At 44.1% G+C, this 14900-nt stretch overlaps 2 protein-coding genes and 1 long non-coding RNA gene across 6 annotated transcripts in view; 1 reads left to right on the forward strand and 2 right to left on the reverse strand.

Moving 5' to 3' along the window:
• The first annotated feature begins 318 nt into the window (after positions 1 to 318).
• MEST lies at positions 319 to 14560 on the forward strand. 4 transcript variants are annotated; one of them, XR_006716529.1, is made up of 13 exons: positions 368 to 618; positions 3747 to 3901; positions 5584 to 5663; positions 6046 to 6123; positions 6257 to 6393; positions 6571 to 6629; positions 7910 to 7950; positions 8722 to 8792; positions 9034 to 9135; positions 9682 to 9758; positions 10004 to 10082; positions 11992 to 12055; positions 12983 to 13030. XR_006716529.1 is itself a non-coding variant. In XM_045495664.1 (13 exons), the coding sequence occupies exons 2-13, from the start codon at positions 3624 to 3626 to the stop codon at positions 13098 to 13100; spliced, it is 1008 nt and encodes a 335-aa protein (XP_045351620.1). In that variant the 5' UTR covers positions 371 to 618; positions 3543 to 3623; the 3' UTR covers positions 13101 to 14560. The 4 variants fall into 4 exon arrangements, 3 of the variants coding, with proteins under 3 accessions (XP_045351618.1, XP_045351620.1, XP_045351619.1); XM_045495664.1 differs by lacking the exon at positions 10004 to 10082 and adding an exon at positions 3543 to 3649 and having other exon boundaries at positions 371 to 618; positions 12983 to 14560; XM_045495663.1 differs by lacking the exons at positions 368 to 618; positions 10004 to 10082 and adding exons at positions 2952 to 3183; positions 3543 to 3649 and having other exon boundaries at positions 12983 to 14560.
• LOC123606876 lies at positions 9129 to 12987 on the reverse strand. Its single transcript, XR_006716532.1, has 3 exons — positions 12643 to 12987; positions 9481 to 9628; positions 9129 to 9287 (listed from the first exon to the last, which is right to left on the reverse strand). It is a non-coding gene; the product is annotated as an uncharacterized LOC123606876 (long non-coding RNA).
• A 9-nt stretch (positions 14561 to 14569) lies between the features above and the next one.
• The window catches only part of COPG2 (COPI coat complex subunit gamma 2), a 114892-nt gene continuing 114561 nt past the window's right edge, over positions 14570 to 14900 (reverse strand). Inside the window, exon 24 of the mRNA XM_045495660.1 lies at positions 14570 to 14854. Within this exon, the coding sequence (XP_045351616.1) occupies positions 14724 to 14854 (131 nt within the window). The 3' untranslated portion in view covers positions 14570 to 14723. The remainder of the gene's footprint in view (positions 14855 to 14900) is intronic.

Below are 14900 nucleotides of genomic sequence, written 5' to 3' on the forward strand. Positions count from 1 at the left end.
TCTGGGGTTGGGGAACCTGTGGGTGGTGGTCCACGGGTGGGGGTGTATGTTCGGGTTTCAGAGTCTGCCTTTTCCTGTGGCGTTAACTCGCCAGAGGAGAATTTCTGCTGCGGAACCTGGAGCTCAGAGTTGGGGGGGGGGGGCCTTGTGAAGGAGCAGTGGAGCGCTGGCGGGGTCGACAACCCTAAAGGTGCCCCCTAGAGGAGCTGCCGTGAGGAGAAAGTTCCATCCCTGCGGCGGCGGCAGGGCTGCGGGGAGGGCTGGTGGGGAGAGGCGTTGGCTGCGGCGGGAGGGGCACTGCGGCGCGGTGGGCGGACCAGGGGCGGGGCGCGGGTGGGCTCTAAAAGTCGGTGCCCACTCGCTCGGCACTGCCGCGGCAACCAGCGCTTCTCCGTCCTTCCTCTGCGGCAGCCGCGCCTCGGGCAGTGCCGCAGCGCACTCCCGGGTGGCCGCTCGCTGCTTGCCGCGGCCGGCGCCGCCCTCGCGGGCTGTAGGCTGTGCCTTGCTGCCGGCCGGCCCTGGCCTGCCGCGGGTGCTGCGGCGCCCGGTGCTCCAATCCCGTGTGCCGGGCGGCATGGGATAAGACGCGGCCATGGTGCGCCGAGATCGCCTCCGCAGGTGGGTGCGCGCGGCCGGCGCGAGGGGGTGTGGCTGGCTCAAAGCCGCCGTCCCGGAGAGGGTGCGGGCCAGCTGGTGGGGATGTGCGTGTCCGTGCCGGGGTTGCCGGACCTCGACTCCCGTGAGGGAAGACCCCACCCGAGCTGGTGGCGGGGGGCGGGGTGGCGCGCCTGCCTGTCCTCTGAGCCCTGTCTGCCTACTTGGGAGGGGATGTCACTCCTGTACGCAGTAGAATGTGCAGGGCTGGAGATCTCCCAGATTTGGTATTTCTAGACCCTGGTATCGCTCGGATTCGATTTAGGATTTCTAGACCCCAACGTTGCCATGGCGTCATTTAGGATTTGGGGACCCCGGCGTCACCCTGGCGGGATTTAAGACTTCTAGACCTCAGCGTCACCCTGGCGCAATTTAAGATTTCTAGACCGCGGCATCGCCCTAGGGCGATTCAGGGTTTTTAGACCCCGGCTTTACCCTAAGACTCTGGGATTTTTAGACCCCGGCATCGCTCTGGCGCGATTGGCGCTCTAGGTCTTGGTATGGCTCAGATGCGATTTAGGATTTTGAAACCGGGCATTGCTCTGGCGCGATTTAGAACGTCTAGACCCTGGTGTCGCCTTGGCGTGATTTAGGATTTTTAGACCCCGGCGTCACCCTGGCGCGATTTAAGATTTCTAGACCCCCGCATCATCTCGGCGCAATTTAGAATTTCGAGACCCTGGTATTGCTGTGGCGCAATTTGGGATTTCTAGACCCCGGTATCGTTGTGGCGCGACTTAGGATTTGAAGACCCTGGTATCGCTGTGGCGTGAGTTACTGCGTAGGTGTGACTAGAACTTGCAGTACCGTATCACCGAGGCGTAAGTATTTTTCGGATTTCAGTAATGAGAAGCCAAGCGAAAATGATTACTTGACCAAACTGTCCTAATGTTACACGTGAATTGTTTGCATTGGTTTACACAGTAGTTCACAGTCTCAGCGCGATGCCGTAAGGTGGCAAATTTGGTGGTTTTAAATGTATTTTTTCCTCTTTATGAGACGAAGAATTCAAGGCTTGTAGAGGTTATTAATTTCCAGAAGGTTTGCTCCTGGGGTTTGCAGGATTTATACTTTTGACTCGTGGCTCATTAAGTAATGGGGATTTTGGTCAAAAGATGTTTAACCCGTTTTGGCTACTGACTGCCAGATTGTTTCCCTGCTAAAAATCCTAAAATGTTGTTAGAGGCATTTTTACGGAGGTATGAAACCAGAAAACGGCTTCCTGAAAGGTTGCCTCTTTCCTTTCTTGGAGTAAAAGAGGAGGTGTAGAGGGTGGAGGTGTCCGGGAGTGGAAAGTATACAGTCGTTGTCCCCCGCCCCCTGCAGCCTTCTGCTTGCTCCTCTAGTAGCCCCTCCCTGGCTCTGTGCTGAGTCATTGCAGATATGCGTCTGCTGAAACCCCTGAATGAATGAGATGAAGAAGCCCAGGTTGGGGCGGCTGGTGGGGGGGGGGGGGGGGTGGCGGTGATGAAATGTATGAGCTGAAGTACAGGACAGATGATAGCTAATGATAGCTAAACCTGATGCCTTTTGTCATCTCATTTTTCAAGGAGGTACTGGGATGTAGCCTGCCAGTATTAGGGGGTGAAAATTGTGATAATAATTATCATGTTTGCGGGCACTTTTTGGAATCATAATATTAACTTGAAAGGTGCAACCAAAACATTGGGTCTGTTTTATGGACAGCTACTTTGGAGGAAGAAAAAAAAAAAAAGAGTGCCCTAAGTGATGCCTAAAAAAGAGAGATGCTGCTCAGATTTTTTAAGGGATTTTTTTTTTAACCACTGTGGAACCACAGTCTTATTTATTTGTTTTAGAGTTAAAAAAAAAAAAAAGTATTTTGTGAGTTGGATCAGTTTGTGATGGGTAGGGGTTGTGTCCAGTCTACAGGTAATATTGGTGGAAGGGTATGTGTACTCGCACAAAGCTGTCTCCAGCGGGGCTTTAACAGTTGGGTTCCCTAATTTGTAAGCTCTGTTTTCTTGACAACTCTTACTTTAGTTTTAGAAAGTATTTCCAATCTGGTTATTTTGAGAGACCTTCCATTCTACTGCTAATTCTTTCCCTGGTGACTATTCGAGGTCATACGCTAGAAACAGAGAGAACTATTTCTAATTCCCGTTGAGCACTCATCATTGTGGATAGACTGACCTGGACCTTTGAAGTCCTGGGCATGAGAAGGTTGGGTATGCAAGCCAGCCCTTTCTTTCCAGAGACCAAAGCAATTTCCAGATGTTGGGGATGAGCTCTGCCTTTTTTTTCTTTTTTTTTTTTTTGAGGTGTGTGCAGGGTGGGAGGTAGCAGTCCTAAAAAATTAAATAAATGGGAGCTTCCTCAAGAGTCTGCCCAGTAGAGCAGAAATATAATCTCCTGCCCTGAGCTCTCAGGAGATTAGATACTGTGGGTCATGACAAAGCTGCTTATGTTGGAATACGCAGTGCACCGAGGGTCCTACGTTCACAGACGGTTTACCTGGAGCCGTTTCTCAGCACAGATCGAGAGAGCAGTACCAAGTGGGGCTTCACTGCGGTCAGAGAATTGATAAATATTAAAAAAAAATAAAAACGGCTCTCTGCTTTAAGGACAGAGGATACTACGACATGCTTTTTAAAAAATCATTAGTAAAAAACTACATCTGTGTATCTATATAACAGTTTACTCGTTGGGGGGGGGGTAGAGCTTAATATGAAGGAAATCATTACTGTTTTCTGGGGAACCTTTGATAAAAGCCAGTGAAAAGGGGCACAATACTTCTTTTGACTTCACATAAAAAAAACCTCTTCTCGTCTGGGGAAAAGCACAATGGGAGGAAGGAGAAGCACACTGAGGGATCAAAGTGGGAAGGAGAGGGGGAAGATTACGTATTAAAATAATATATTTTTTCCTAGAATGGTGAGCAGTTATGGTGACTGCGTAGCAGGCAGAGGTGTGCTTACGTTCTTCTGGGTAAACTTTCTGCCGTGCGTCATATGGAGGGCCAGGCGGTCGCTGCACGGTACAGAGTTTTCCCACCCCATCTTACCGATTTGGGGCTTGTTGAAGCATGTGCGGTTCGTCCGACTGCTTACCTCGGGTCTCTGGTTTTCCTACAGGATGAGGGAGTGGTGGGTGCAGGTGGGTCTGCTGGCCGTGCCCCTGCTTGCGGCCTACCTGCATATCCCACCCCCCCAGCTTTCCCCTGCCCTTCACTCCTGGAAGTCGTCAGGCAAATTTTTCACCTACAAGGGACTGCGCATCTTCTACCAAGGTAAGGCGAGGGCCGTTGGAGCCCCCCGCGTGTACAGATCCCATAGGTCCCACTGAGGTACTCATTTTGTGTCCATTGGTCTCTGTTGCCCTTCAGTGATGGTGGAGAAAAGCCCCATTTTCTGGGCAGTGTGCTTGAAGGAATGAACTAATTCCCCTCATTAACTCCATAGCAGGGAAGCTTAAAGAAAACTGCTGGGGGGGGGGGGGGGGCGGTGGAATTAATTTCAATTTCTGTAGAACTGACTTTTCAGTATAATTTTTCTTCATAGCCTCGTTTGTATTGATAGATACTGGTTTTCTCTTTTAAGCGCCCCTAGTGTCGGGTAATATAAACGGTATTCAGCAGACCTACCGTTGGTTCTGTTTCCCTCCGTCCCTGATTTCATTTTATTGTGTTCTATAAAGATTATTTGTTGCATGCATAACTAAATGCGATTTAAGCCTTATACCCTTGTATAAATTAATTTGCTGATGATAATTGTTATGACTGCTACTTGTCAAGTAATTATCATATGCTAGTCATTGGATTAGGTTTTCAATCTCCATTATTTCGTTTAATCTTTACAACAGTACTTGGATATAGGCGCTATTAACCCCTTTTATAGGTAAAGAAATTGTGAAACAAGATTGGGAAAGATTTCTTTTGGGCGGGGGTCAAGAGCAATAACGAAAAATGTTTGTCATAAACCGTTTTTCATTATTGCTCCTGACCTCCTCTCATTTGCTGTATTCAATTAAGTAAGTATATAATTTCCTCTATACCGGTCATTTAATTGTTTCTAGTTTTTTAATGTCTCACATAGTCAATGTTGAAGGGAAATCTTCATGTATATGTTTAACATATTTATTTTTTCCATATATTTTCAAACTATACTACTTGCAAATGGAATGATTTTATTTGCATGGACTCTCAAGAATTTTTCTTTAATTCTCAAGAATATTTTTAATTGCTTTTGATTAAATTATTTTTGCAAACCTTCTCAAATCTCATGCCACTGGCAGTATGTATGAATGTGTCCGTTTTAATCTAATACTTTTAACAAGACCTTTCACTGTTTAAATGTTTGACTAATTTAAAAGATGCCTGTGCATTAGAAAATGTTCATGTCTGTGTTAATATTTTTTTATACTTGTTAGAACTTTTAATAGTTTGAGCAGTATGCTTTTGATACTGGATTGGGTCTCCCCTGGGGGAAATAAAAGTGCTGGGCAAATAGAATAAACTAAGGTGTTCACCAGGTTGAGGAAGAGTTGCTATATTTCAGAGAATTTTTGTGAGGCCATTAATAAGGTACAAAAAACCTGTAGTGTTTATGTTGTGACTGTATACTTCGAACTGTGCAAGTTTACTTTTTACTGTGAAAAACAATTTACATGTTGGTAATATAAAGAAATGGGGAAATACTTTAAAAAAATCTAAGTGAAATTAAGCAGATCGCCTTCAAGTATTTTCATATAAAGTGTGCTATTGACAAGTTTTTAATATACAGATGAAAAGAAAATCATCAAATGCCTGTTTTTACGTAAAGCAGTAAGCTTGCATTTTAAAAATGAATTTATTTTTATTTCATTAATTTAGGCAGGGTTTCTTGTCCTTTATACCAGATTATGTAGCTTTTAATATTTTCAAGATTATTTTTTAAGGCAGCCAGCCTAACTGATTTCTTTCCTTTTTCCCAGACTCTGTGGGTGTGGTTGGAAGTCCTGAGATAGTTGTGCTTTTGCATGGCTTTCCAACATCCAGCTATGATTGGTACAAGGTAAAGAAATCAGATTTCTAGATCCTACTATATCTTTAAAAATCCGAAATCAAGGACTGTGTTATCAGGACTGCAAGGTTCTTAGCTATTTGAATTGCTTAATAAAACAGGATTAAATGTAGAACTGTTTCTCATTTACTGTAAGAGAGTAAAAAACCCTTGGGTGATCTGGAAAGGATCATTGACAAGTTAAAAATGCTCGAGTTTTTCCCTGAATGGAGATTACGAGTAAACCAAGAGGATCATCTGTGGGCCTGTGGTAGTTTCATGAGATTTTTTATCAAAGTCTGTTTGTTAAGTCAAGATGGGGATGAAGCTCTTGTACTGTAGGTTGGAGGAGCGCAGGATTACAAAATCCAGATCCTCTTTTTCGTTCTTGTAGATTTGGGAAGGTCTGACCCTAAGGTTTCATCGCGTGATCGCCCTTGATTTCTTGGGCTTTGGCTTCAGTGACAAACCGGTAAGCGGCACCTAGATGGGACCAGTGTTTTTTTTGGTGGAGGGGTGGTGTTGGATGACAACAGAGGGTCAGGCTGGCAGACAGATCAGCACTCATGACGTCATCCTGTATATCTGGGCTTTCTTCTCCTTAGAGACCACATCACTATTCCATATTTGAGCAGGCCAGCATTGTGGAGGCACTTTTGCGGCACCTGGGGCTCCAGAACCACAGGATCAACCTTTTGTCTCATGACTATGGAGATATCGTTGCTCAGGAGCTGCTCTATAGGTCAGTGAGGTCGTAGACTTCAGTACTGCTCACAGGTATCACTGGTTTAAAATGCTGGGAAAAATAAATTGTTCCTGGCTTCTTTCTAGTCCTTTTCCCTCTTGGGAGTTTGTCTTCAGCTGCTGCATTGGTGTGTGTCCACTGAGTTAGATGTGTGTTTCCCTCACCCATTTCTAGGTTCAAGCAGAATCGATCTGGTCGGCTTACCATAAAGAGTCTCTGTCTGTCAAATGGAGGTAACTGCTGTGGTGGTGGGTGGAAAGTGGGGTGTCGCCTCAAAGGGCCACACGTAGATATCATGTCGACATCTAAACAGTAATCTCATGATATTGCAGGCAGACATAATTACACCAGAGGATCTTGACCTTTCTTATGCCACGAACTACGAAATCTCTAATGAGATTCATCGACTCTTTCTCAGAATGTTTTTAAAAAAAGAAAACAAATAGGATCACGAAAGAAACTGCTCGTATCGACAAACAGCTAATAAAAAGCTGCGTTACAGTAACACGTGTTTCTTTGTAAATGCGTCGCGCAGCAAGATCTGTGGGTAGGTCTAGCAACAACCACGGTTGGTCGTGAGGAGAGCACTCGCTGCAGCAACTGCAGTGGGTTATGCAGATAGTCGTGATGAAACCACAGGCGCTTCTGATACCCTGTGGTTTGTTCCAGAAACTCTTAATCTTTCAAAAAATGTTTATTTTTATTTATTTTGGAAAGAGAACCCCAAGCAGGCTCCGTGGTTGACAGTGCAGAGCTCCATCTCACAAACGGTGAGATCATGACCTGAGCTGAAATCCAGAGTCAGATGCTCAACTGACTGAGCCACCCTAGCGCCCCCCAAAAACTCTTAATTGATGGTAATGCCAGGTTTCACTTAGAAATTATTGAGCCTTTGCTTAAATCTTTTGGAGAGGGTTCTTTTTCCTTGTGTGCCATTGAGCCTGACTTGTAAGTCCATGAATATCCAGATGTCCCCTGAATACCATAAGGGCAGATTCGGACGGGAGTCTCTCCCTTTATCAGTGATGCTCATGGCTTTCTCTCATTGACTCTGGAGAAAAATGGAAAAGGAAACTCTAGGTTTTTTGGTTCCCCGCCGCCCGCCCTCCCCCCCCCCCCCTCCCCCAGGGACCTACAGTTCCTGAAAAAAACCACTGGTTTCTTTTGTAGCCCAAATCACTAACAATACTAGGTACTGTGAAGAATGGAAAGAAAGGCCGAGGGAAGTCAGGCTCAGTCAGCATTATGGATGATCACATACATTAGCTTTCCCCTGTTTCTCTACTCTTACAATGGGGAAAGTAATCCCAGCAGGACAGAATCTGACCTGTTAAACAGAGAATTCCCTGGAGAAATAATCAGATGAAAGAACTAAGTTTTGTTTATTTTATCGTTTCTGGCAATAAAGGCCCCAAATGTGACAGTAAATTGGGAGATAGTCTCCGATAATGAGCCTGTGTTTGACTTAAAATTGTTGGTAAATAACTAACATGAGTCTCTTCTTCTCCTATAGGTATATTTCCTGAGACTCACCGTCCTCTCCTACTCCAAAAGGTTGGCTACTCCAGTGACAAAATTTTGAGTGTTTTTTTTTTTTTTTTTAACGTTTATTTATTTTTGAGACAGACAGAGCATGAACGGGGGAGGGTCAGAGAGAGGGAGACACAGAATCCGAAACAGGCTCCAGGCTCTGAGCTGTCAGCACAGAGCCCGACGCGGGGCTCAAACTCACGGACCGCAAGATCATGACCTGAGCCGAAGTCGGCCGCTTAACCGACTGAGCCACCCAGGCGCCCCCAAAATCTTGAGTTTTTAAGATTTATACCAACATAAATAATGCTAGGACCTTTATAAGGGCCATACCTGCTGGAATGGGCTGTAGTTAAAATGCTCTCCTCAGGAATTTACATGAGTAAAGTTAGTTTTTTCCTTCTGTATCCGCAGATACAGCAATGGAAGCAGTTTCTAGGTAAAGCCTCCTTTCTGAGAAGAAGAGATCAACAAATACTTGGAGAAATACAGCTATCTAGAGATCTGTGTCATTAGCATGTTGTCTGAACAGATCAGATCCTAACGTTGAATACATCAGTTAGAAATCTTAGGGATTCAGTGGAGCGTAGAAAGGTAATCTTAAAGGGAACCACAAATAGGTCTGCCTTCCGTGAGAGAGCAGGTAGGCAAAACAAGAAGTGAAAAGCCAGTAAGGAAGTGTTTCAGTAGAAGGACATTTGGCTTAAGTCCTTTTTAAATTCCTAATATGAAACTTCTGTCCTGGTTAGTGGTTTTCTTTCTCCAAATTCCTGATTTTTACCTCTTTACCTACAGCTCCTCAAAGATGGAGGCGTGCTGTCACCCATCCTGACACGATTGATGAACTTCTTTGTATTCTCCCGAGGGTAAGTCATTATTGATTCGCCATAGCCTGGGAACAATGTAGTGAAAAGTTGCCATTAAAATTCTGGGCCAGGGTTTGATATTTTAAAAGATAGATGTTGGCCATTTGCCAGGGAAGTGGTAGAAGGAATTCACAAATCAGTTAAGGGTCAGACTCTGTGACCTGTGAGGTTCCAGTCATATTTAACATTCTGGATTCTTTAACATTCACCTGCGTCTTTCTGCTCTTTCGGGCTCTTTCAGTCTCACCCCAGTCTTTGGGCCGTACACCCGCCCCTCTGAGAGTGAGCTGTGGGACATGTGGGCAGGGATCCGCAACAATGACGGAAACTTAGTCATCGACAGGTAAGAAAAAGCACTTTGTTTTGGCTTCCAGAGAAGCTCTGTTTTTGGAAAGTGGGGAAAGCTGTGGGATTCCTCCTTCTGTTCCTTGCTAGCTTGTTCCCTCTCCCGAGGGCGTCCGTTATGGTCTGTGAGGCAAACGAGAAAGTCCTGCGCTGAGACGAAAGAAGTGGAGAATAGTGAGCCCTGAGCAGAAGCCATGTGGTACAGAGTTTGGATAAACAGCGGCAAATTCTAATGCTAAATCAGTAACTGGCCAATTGAGTTTAGCAAATCCTACTTTGGGCTTTTTGTTAATATTAAAATGCTTCAAAATGTCTAATCATAGTTGTGAAAGGAGCCTAGCACCTCTCAAGGTACAAGTCTCTTGCTTTTTCGTACCTTTTCCATTGCAGCAGGGACTGAGAGGGAGAGCTCTCTGTCTTGTACAAAGCATCCTCAGGCCGCGGTTCAAGTGAGAATGTCGCGGCTTTCATTTTAGGATGCCTTTGCATTCCTGTAACAGTAAAGATTTCTTGTCGTACTCTTGCTGACTTATCTGTCCTGTAGTCTCTTACAGTACATCAACCAGAGGAAGAAGTTTAGAAGACGCTGGGTGGGAGCTCTTGCTTCTGTAACTATTCCCAGTGAGTATTTCTGTATTACGTTTTGATAGGAATACTGAGGGACTATGGAGCTAAAATAATTGCCAGATTTAGCAAATACAAATGCAAGACACCCAGCTAAATTTGAATTTCATATAAACGGCAAGTACTTTTTTAGGATAAGTATGTGCTTTGCAGTATTTTGACATCTTTATACCCCCCCCCCCCCAAAATCATTTCTTACCTGAAATTACATTTAACTGGGCATCTCTTATTTAATCTGGCAGGCCCTACTCCCAGCATCTGGACACCAGTGACACGAGTTGTAGAGTGAAGTGTGGAAAACAGGGAGATGCCACTGCAGACGTAGTTGGGGTCACTGTCAGGAGTGGGAGTTGGGCCGGCTCTCGTGCTGGGCCTTGTCAGCGGCTGCCACGTTAAATGCCGAAGTGCCGCAACAGAAGGCGGTTTAGATACTAATTGAGAGGCTGGAGGTGTTTTGTGCTCACGTGTCTGTTCGTTCTCATAGACTTAAAAAGAAAAAACTCAGTGCAGTGTCTCATCCATAGTAGCTGGTGCCCAAGATTTAAAACGTCAGCGGTCAGTTAGAACTGAAGAGAGACCTAAATAATGATGGTATCCTGGATTCATAGGAGGAGAACATGCACAGTGTGGCTTAGTCCCCTTGGTCCAGGCACAGAAGAGCTGGAGGAGGGACTGAATGGCTGTGTACAGGAGAACTGTCCCAAGTGGACTAAGTGTTAGGCTTATTCCCGGGAGCTCCTTATAACCTACTCATTAAAAGAAGCTAGATTTTCTAAGCATAAAATTAAAAAAAAATTTGTTTTAACATTTGTTTTTGAGAGAGAGGGAGGGAGAGCCTGCGCAGGAGAGGGCCAGAAAGAGGGTTGGAAGCAGGCTCTACGCAGTGAGCACAGAGCCCGACACGGGGCTCAAACTCACAAACCAAGCCGAAGTCAAGAGTCGGCCGCTTAACTGACTGAGCCACCCAGGCACCCCTAAGCATAAAAATTTTTTTAAAAAGATATTTAGAAACAAAAAATAAACAAGTGGACCTTCATCACACTAAAAAAGCTCTGTATAGGTAAAGAAACCATCAACAAATGGGAAAAATGTTTGCAAACCATGTATCTGACAAGAGGTTAATATCCAAAATGAATGAAGAATGTGTATACTCAATAGCAAAGAAACAAATAAGCCAATTAAAAACTGGGCAAAGGATGCGAGTAGATACTTCTGTAAAGAAGGTACAGGAAAGGCCAACAGGCACATGAAAAGAGTTCAACATCACTAGTCATTAGGAAAATGCAAATTAAAACCAGAATGAGATATCACCTCACACCTGTTAGAATGGCCATCAGCAAAAAGACAAGAGACAGTAAGTGTTGGTGTGGATTTGGAAGCAAGGGGGCCCTTGTGCAGTGGTGGTGGGATTGTAAATGGGGACGGCCACGGTGGAAAATAGTATGGAGGCTCCTCCAAAAAATGAAAATAGAACCACCCAATGATCTGGCAACTCCACTCCTGGGAATACATCCAGAGGAAATGAAAACACTTAACTTGAAAAGGTTTCTGCACCCCTGTGTTCATAGCTGCGTTGTTTATGATAGCCAAGACATGGAAACAGCCTGCATGTCCATCTATCAATGAATGGATAAAAAAGTTGTGATATATATGTATGTATACAGTGGGCACTATTCAGCCATAAGGCAGTCTTCCTATTTGTGACAACGTGGATGAACCTACAAGGCATTATGCTAAATGAGAGAAGTCAGACAGAAAGACAGATATTGTATGATCTCACTTACGGAGATCATACTGTGGCATTTAAAAAAACTCCCCCAAACTCAGAGGACAAGAGATTGGATCCGTGGTTACCAGAGGTAGGGTGAGGGAGAAGCTGGAGGAAAGTAGTCAAAATGTACAGACTTCCACTTACGAGTAAGTACTAGGGATGTAATGTACAACATAATGACTATAGCCAACAAGAAAGTTGTTGAGAGAGTAGATCCTAAGAGTTCTCATCACAAGAATTTTTTTTTCTTTTTCATTGTATCTATATGAGGTAGATGTTAACTTGTTTCAGTAATCATTTCACAAAATGCATACACCAAATCGTCATGCTGTATGCTTTAAACTTAAATAGTGACGTATGTCCATTATTTCTCAATGAAGACTGGAAAAACAGTTTTTTTGAAGGGGTAGGAGAATACATTTGAGACCTTTAGTAATTCATTCCTCTTCTCTTTCCTAGTTCATTTTATCTATGGGCCACTGGATCCCGTAAACCCCTATCCAGAGTTTTTGGAGCTGTACAGGTGAGTCTCCCTCAGGGGTCTTTGTTTTGTTCCTGGTGACAGTGGTGAACAGGATAGCCACTGTCTCTGCCCTCACTGGCTGTTCATCTAGGAAACACGTAAAAAGATGAATTGGGGAATCTTATTTTCGTAAATGGAAAGATGAAAAAATTCAGGTTTACGTTGTCTTGATTTACATGGCCTGTTTTCACTGTCATGGCTACCACATACTCCTAGGTGTACAGGTAAGAAAAAGCTGTCATGTGAACCAAGGAACGGAAGTAGATCTGTTTTAAATGTTTGCTTTAGTCTGACTGTAAAACTCCTCGACCTCAGCTGAGCGGACTGTAAGGAGAGCTTGAGAAGAGTTCACTGTGGAAAAGTGCCTTCTCCTTGGTTGTTATTTTCTCTAGGTGCTTAACTTACTCAGAAGGTGTTGGAATATGAAATCTTGATTATGTCACATGAGACTGTCCCATACCTTCACACGGCCTAGCAGAAACAACCCAGTAGTAAATAGTGTACATTTAATTCTAAACAGAATGCCCCCCCCCCCCGCCCCGCCCCATCTCCTGCCAGGGTTAAGGAAGGCCTTTTGTTATCTTTACTTGGACGGTTAGTTTCTGAATGGCCCGCTCGTTTGTTGCCTCATGCTTCTCTAAGGAGCTGGAAGTCCTCCTGCCTGGGCAGGTGTTGCAAAGTGTTATATTTTCAAGTTGTTGTCTGTTGGGTTATGAACAGTTAAGAACTAGTCTGCTTATGTCATAAATGGAATTGGCAGGTTTACCCGCCTAAGATACAATTCCAAAGTAGAAGGTGAATAAGCTCTTTGTTGGTTCCTTCCAGTGTGGTATGTCCATAAGGGCATTTACTGGGGCTGCCCACTGGCTTGCATCCCTCCCCTCCCTCCAGCCTCAAGTTCACCTACATGCTGTTCTCTTCCACTAGGAAAACGCTGCCGCGGTCCACAGTGTCGATTCTGGATGACCACATTAGCCACTATCCACAGCTAGAGGATCCCATGGGCTTCTTGAATGCATATATGGGCTTCATCAACTCCTTCTGAGCTGGAAAGAGTAGCTTCCCTGTATTACCTCCCCTGCTCCCTTACCTGTTGTGTATTCATCACTTAGAAATGCCCAAAAGAGGTCCTGGCCACCAAACGCTATTCTCTCACAAAAGTCCACCTGACTCACTTGTGATCAGCGTATAGTAAAAAGCCCACGGAAGCTCTGGCTAAGGATGGCCCGAACAGTCCACCTCCCATTCTTCTAACATCTGAGCGAGTGTATGGACTTGCCTTTGTCTTTGTGCTATCAGAAAATTCTGATGAGCATGACTACTCACAGATTCAGAAAGACAGACATTTTGAAAGTCTTTCTGACGATTCTGTGGACTTTTCTGGAATATTTAGAAATGCTAATTTCTGGCCCATCCTCGATTGGAATCCTATGGTAAAGAATGAGGAGAGGGGGGTCTCCTTACCTGTCCTCACATGGCCATAAGGGCACACGCTTTCATAACTTCTCTAAGCAACACGGCTTAGAGTGAGTCTCCCTTGTCATAACTTTGGATTTCGTTCCATCAGCTGCTTTTAATTATAGGCATTTTGTTGACCTAGGTTTTGGTTTGAATATGCAGTATTCTAAGTATACTTTAATACTATGATTTACCTGCACGTATTATATGTATTTTATAAGGATACTAAACCAGCAGATACTCTGGCAGAGTAGTGAACCTTATTCAACAGGTTTCATTTCTGAGTAAATTGAATTAAACCCAGACTATTTACAGAATTTCCTAAAATCACAGGATGTTAAGGACCAGTAGCATCCTTGCCAGAGATTTACTGTTATTAGCTAATTCTAACAGCAAATAACAGTCTGACTCTTCATACCTCAGTGCTTAGAAGCATGTCCCTCCTGAGCTGGAGGGGAGGGGATCGTTGTATAGTCCAAGTTACCGTGCTGAATGTACATGGATTCCTTTTATGACGATTACTTAACTTCTCGTTGGTTGTCCTAGAGAAGCTTCCTCTCGTAGCTCAGTAATTCCTGTACTTTGTAGACAGGAAAGTTCTGAAACTTTAAGAACAAATTCTGAAAGGCCTATGCGCAAATGGTGCTGAATACGTTTTTTTTAAGCCACAGCTTCACTGTCTTAGTCAAAACAGGATGATTGAGTGATTATTTTAAATTCTTTTTTTTTTTTATTAGCAACTTGAAGTATAACGACTGAAACTGGAATAAGTGTTTATTTTCTATTAATAAAAATGAATTTTGACAAAAGTGGACTCCGGCTTCCCCTCCCCCACCACCCCTCTGGGATAAAAGCTTTCCAACATTGTCAGGAGCTTTCAGACACACATTAGATTAAAGAATGTGATGAAGTTAAGCAGCTGGGGTACACGATAGTATTTGATTTGCAACATCACCCAAAGCTGTACTATCATACCAAAGTTGACCAAGTGTTAATTTAAAAAAAAAAAAAAAGAAAAGAAAAGAAAAAAGAAATTTACATGCACAAGAACAGATATTTGCTTGATCTGCTGGCTCAGGGCCAAATGTTTAATTTGCTTCTCCAAAGAACATTAATCCTTAAAAGTCTAATTCCGGGAAATTCATGCCACTAGTCTAAAAGCCCACTGACAGTGAACTGTGCCATCAACTTCATCTTGCCCAGTGACAATTTATCCAACAGAAGCCAAGATAACATCTACAGGTGTTCCCTCTTTGCTTCTGACCGTCACCTGCATGGTCACTCCGTCTGCTAAGGCCAGCCTGGACCTCACCAATAAATCATAGCCACCTCTGTATACACCTAAGGGAAAAAAGCAAGGAAAACTGACTTAAGACCTCACAAGAAG

Source organism: Leopardus geoffroyi, chromosome A2, assembly GCF_018350155.1.
Source record: "Leopardus geoffroyi isolate Oge1 chromosome A2, O.geoffroyi_Oge1_pat1.0, whole genome shotgun sequence".
NCBI classification, from domain to species: Eukaryota; Metazoa; Chordata; class Mammalia; order Carnivora; family Felidae; genus Leopardus; species Leopardus geoffroyi.

Excerpts from the sequence above, each read along its gene's own strand:
- MEST (XM_045495662.1), top strand. The coding sequence starts at position 593 with ATGGTGCGCCGAGATCGCCTCCGCAG. Across the intron at positions 5,664-6,045 it reads CCAGCTATGATTGGTACAAG|ATTTGGGAAGGTCTGACCCT; the intron begins GTAAAGAAATCA and ends TCGTTCTTGTAG. Across the intron at positions 6,630-7,909 it reads TCTCTGTCTGTCAAATGGAG|GTATATTTCCTGAGACTCAC; the intron begins GTAACTGCTGTG and ends CTTCTCCTATAG.